The 4889-nt window shown below is 45.2% G+C and overlaps 1 protein-coding gene across 1 annotated transcript; it reads right to left on the bottom strand.

The window, feature by feature from the left end:
- Window positions 1-312: 312 nt before the first annotated feature.
- LOC308039245 (interleukin-17F-like) lies at window positions 313-2361 on the bottom strand (the record flags this gene model as incomplete). Its single annotated transcript, XM_080342417.1, has 3 exons — window positions 313-550; window positions 1154-1398; window positions 2335-2361. 3 exons carry the CDS (start codon window positions 2359-2361, stop codon window positions 313-315), a joined length of 510 nt encoding a protein of 169 aa, XP_080198543.1.
- Between the last annotated feature and the right edge of the window lie 2528 nt (window positions 2362-4889).

The raw sequence follows: 4889 nt of genomic DNA, 5'->3' as shown, positions 1-4889 counted from the left end.
CAAATTGATTTAAGCCACAATTAAGGGAAAAAGGAAAAATAAAAAAGCACTGCTTTACTCCCTCCCTACTCATAGACACAAATAAAACTTTTCCTCCGTTCCCTTCTCTCCCATTACCAGCAACTGGTGATTCCCATTCTAAAATCCATGAATTAACAGCAAGAATCAGTACTTTTAATCTGCTCAGATTTGGAAAGAAGTGTCGTATTGAAATCCCAGGATGCAAGGTGGGCGACTTCAGGATTTCTCCAAAGAGATGTTCATAGGAGACATTTCTTCTTCCCAAAGTTATTTTTCTCCTGCTAATCCCTCCTAGGACTGGTAGTGGATGACGGGAGCAGCACACGTGCAGCCCACAGTGATGAGTTTCTTCTCCAGGCGGTAGGTGGGCAGGCAGCCCTGCAGCTCTCGCCGCAGCACAAGGATCTCCTGTTGGATGGGGACGGAGTTGAGGCTGTGGTCCTCCTGCCCCAGCGGGTTCACGCAGCCAGACAGGCGGCACTTGGCGTCGGCGATCACCTGGGGGAAGCGGTTGGGGTCTTCATCGAGCCTGGGTATGGGAACAGAAAAGGGCTTTATGCGCTTGCACTACATGGTTTGGTAGGTTGTTCTTGATTTATCTCCATTAAAGGACCACGTTCTTTATCCGTGAATCCTCATTATGAGACCAGTACAAATAATTTCCCCATTCTCAACATTTTTTGAATTAATTCCCAGAAACTGAATCAATTTTGGAAGGGTAATACTGCCATGTGTTTTTTTAGTAGTGGATGAATGGAGTGGATCTGGGTGAAATACAGAACTGATCACAAGTGGGTCATTCATTTTTGTTTGGTTTTCTTTCAGCTTCAGCATTCAAAAACTTCTTTCAGCTATGGAAATGTGAAATTACAATGTACTGACGTTTTTCATTTCCTAGAGGAAAAATTCTTTGACAAAGATCAACAAGAAACCATTCCAATGATTTCCCCTTGCACTGCAAACAGTTTCTCTTGGAGAAATCTCACTCAACATCAAAATGAAAGTGTCTATCAAAAAGTGTTTGCAATATTCACAGGAGTCCAGGCTTTTGCTGAGAACCAGCCACTGTTCATCATAAAAAAATACCTGTGTAGTATGGCCGGTGCAATTTAGATAACAACTAAACAGTTACCTGTAATCCCAAGGAGCAAGAGACCGGTTCCTGACATCACGGACCATCCTAAAGGCATGATCTGAATTGCTGATACGAACGTCAACTTTCACCGTCGTAGGGAATTTGAGTTCCTTTTGGCTCAGGCAATCTTCACTAAATCTCACAGTGTCACCGTTCTTGTTGGGTTGAGGAGGAACCACCCTCCTATGGGGTGAGCTCCTTACGGCGAGTGCTAGAACCAGCACCAAAACGAGTGATCTGAACTAGGAGAGAGAAAGGTGTCATTGGCTCAGTTCAGTCAAGAGAAAGAGAGTACAAAGAGCTAAATCTTGACTAGACTGGGCCATCAATGGACCATATAACTAGAAAGAGGAGAAAAATGCAGACCATAAGTCCCATCCTGAATTCCTTCACTAGGCAGTGGCTGATCTTCATACTTATATTTGAGCAAGAGGGACCAGCACAAGCAAGTGGCGTGATGATGCTAATAATACTCCATTACAACACATGCTGAACTATGATTAAAAAGCTGACTTATAGTTGGCTCTGCACCAAGAAGAGCATCTCTCCAACAAGCTATGAATGGTCCTCCTCCACAGTCAAAGAGTCTTGTGATCTACAAGGTGGGTAAGGACTCAGCTGAGCCCATGCCTAAGCTTAGAAACCCGGATAAGCCATAAACTTTATCAGGACAAGAGAGGCTGGCCACCTAGCATCTGGCTGCGGGAAATTACCCTCTCTTGATGAAATCTGAGATCCTTGTGCCATTTCCAGGAGCTCAGGTTTTAGGAAAAGAAGACAGATAAATGCAAAGCTTTTCATAAAATCCAAGGATTTGACAGTGCTACAAATACTAGCCAAGTTGAAATTTTAATGCACATTCACTTTACAATGACATTTGAGCAATTTTGATAGCATGTTGCCTGAGAAAAGCGCTGTCTCTCCCAATCCCACATCAGCATTGCTGCTCTTAAAGATAAATAATGGGTAGTCAGTTGCCTCCTTGTCACTCAAGCATCAAAATCATTTGCAAAATCTCAAGAGAGAAAGCATCTGTATCAGACAGACTTAGCATCCCGTTCAGTTCCCACTAAGACCAAGAAGAGTTCCTCCTAGATAACAGCATCGTGAGATCTTCATTCTGCTTTTTCTCTTGCAGTAAATATATCTTAACGCTTATGCCAAATGTAAGTACTCACCATGGCAGCATAGCTGGCGAAAGCCATGGCGATGTGTCTGGTGCTTTGGGTGGATGCACACAGCGACAAAGCGCAAGAGTTCTTCTTCTCCGAGACCTCTTCCACTCCGTGTGTGTCTCAAAGCCAGTTGTAGTCTCCTTTTTATAGCGAAGCCCAACCACTACCATCCTTTCCACTGCAGCATACAGCTGGCTTACCTGACCTGAGGTTAGGAGCTGATATTTCATTTTCTAGCCCACTTCCTTCCGTCTACCTCCAGAAAGAAGAGGGCAGATACTATGTCATCAGAATCCCGAATCAGCTAATACAGTTGATGCAGGCAGATAAAGAGATAAGGAAAGAAAAGGAGATTAAAAAAAAATTCAGACAGGTTTTTTTTTCCCTTCCCACCCCTTCTTTCTAATATTAGTGTTATCTCACCACAGACCCATCTGTGGATGCACTTCCACGTGCCTCACACAAACCAAACGGCAGAGGTCAGCAAGCTGCCAAGTCAAGCACCCAACAAGGGTTTCAAAATGAGGACAGGATATGCAACTGCACAGCTGAACCTCCCTTTGCTTCAACTGCACGATCCACCTCCACCTCATCCTGGGGATGCCTATGTCCTGCTGTGACCATGCAGGACGAGATTAGACGCCCAGGGGAAGTCCTCCTGGTGGACCTCAGGACACCAGGACCTGGGACAACTTCACTACTCATTGCTGAGATCCCATGTTGACACGCTCTGGAGAGCTCTTTGAAAAACTCATGCACGTCCTGTCAGTCGGCCTTCCTGACCTTGACCAGCATCACCAGCAGCCCCATTTCAGTCCAGCGTTATGGCACCAGTCTCTGCCTGAGCTGTGCTGTAAGAGTCCTGCTTTTCTCCCCCTTCTCTGATCTTGTCTACTGGATGGACTTTGAAGTAATGTTTCTCCTGGATGGACTCTTGGACACGCATGGTAGACCATCACCATGGCCATACTGTACTGCGTTTCGCCTAGGTCTCCTCTGAGTTCCACATGAGCTGGATAAAATATATTTTCAAACAGTTTGTCTCTCATTTTAAAGTGTCTGAAAGGGCTGTATTCCCACCGCCATGGCACGGGCTATAGATGGTGATAGCACAGCCACATGTTAAGGTGTGGGGTGAAGTGTGGGGCCAGCCGGGACTGTAGGACCCCCTTTGGGAGCAAACTCACATGGAGTCAGTTTCCTGGCAAGCAGTTGGGAGTCTCTTGATTATCCCATGAAAAATCCCACCAAACTTCATTAAATCACAAATGTTTATAAGGCTTCAGCATGTACAATGTGTGGGCTTGGCAGAATTTAGCAGCTGAAGTCTGGATGGGACTGCTTGTTCCTTAAGGATTGTCCCAATGTGCTCTGCTGGGTCAGTGTATCACACCTGTTCAGTAAAATATACATTTAAGCCCTGAGAGCAAGAAGAAGGTGATGCTGTCCTTGTTCAGAATTGCCAAATCCAGTAGCGCCAAATTCAAACCCAATAGAGATGAGGCTGCTACAACTCCATCCTCCACATCCCTCCAGCAGTGAAGCTGAGCACGGATTCTCAATAATTAAGTACATACACACACAAATGCAACACATGTATAATATGTATACATACGCAGATGTCCAGCCACATGGATCAACATGGGCAAAAAACATCACTCAAGTGAACTCAAACAGGACCGATGGCCTCATCTTGTTCCCTTCTCTAGCTGATCAGGATGAAGGCCTGTTAGCGGAAAATAGGTACAGATAGATATATATAGAGATAGATAGATAGATAGATAGATAGATAGATAGATAGATAGATAGATAAATAGATAGATGATAGCTAGATGATAGATAGATAGATAGATAGATAGATAGATAGATGATAGATAAAAATATATCTCTCCAGTTATTTGCCTTAGACCATCTCTCCAGTAGCTTCCCCTGGATTCCCTGGTCCCCGCATTGCTTCATGCACAAACACACACCAGTGGGTCTTCCCAGCAGCTACTCCAGACATGACCTTATCGATAGCCAACCCCCAGATCCTCAGCAGCTGCTCTAGACCTCCCAGTATCCCCAGCAGCAAATTTACAGACCCTCTGGTCTCTCCAGTATCCTACATGGACTTACGGGGACTTATATGGGGCTTTTGCACCAACACCTGGGGCTAGTCCAGCTTGGCGTCTTTAGCATTTCCACGCTGACATACATACCCACACAACGCACACACACACCAGACCTGTAGTTGCTGGGCTTTATGCAGCACTTTCATTTAGTTTAGAGAGTGAAATTACACTTAAGAAAAAAAAAAAAGGCACACTGACCACCACTAACATGCGATCAGCCCCGATTATCCCTCTTCTCATTGTTCTGTTTGTTCCTCACTGATACACTCCGATGCTTTCCTTTCCCCAGCTTTGCCGCTAGCCTTAAACATCCCATAATAAAACTTGCACCACCCCCAAATTCTCTTCCCAGCACACCATAACGAGCAAAGCGATGTGGAGAAAGCCTCCAACATCGCCTTGTCTGGTGGGTCCCACAGCTGGACGTGGGTTGACCGTCTTCCT

The sequence above is a fragment of the Nesoenas mayeri genome (assembly GCF_963082525.1).
Source record: "Nesoenas mayeri genome assembly, chromosome: 3".
Classification (NCBI taxonomy): Eukaryota; Metazoa; Chordata; class Aves; order Columbiformes; family Columbidae; genus Nesoenas; species Nesoenas mayeri.
This window is presented reverse-complemented; position numbering and strand designations above follow the sequence as displayed.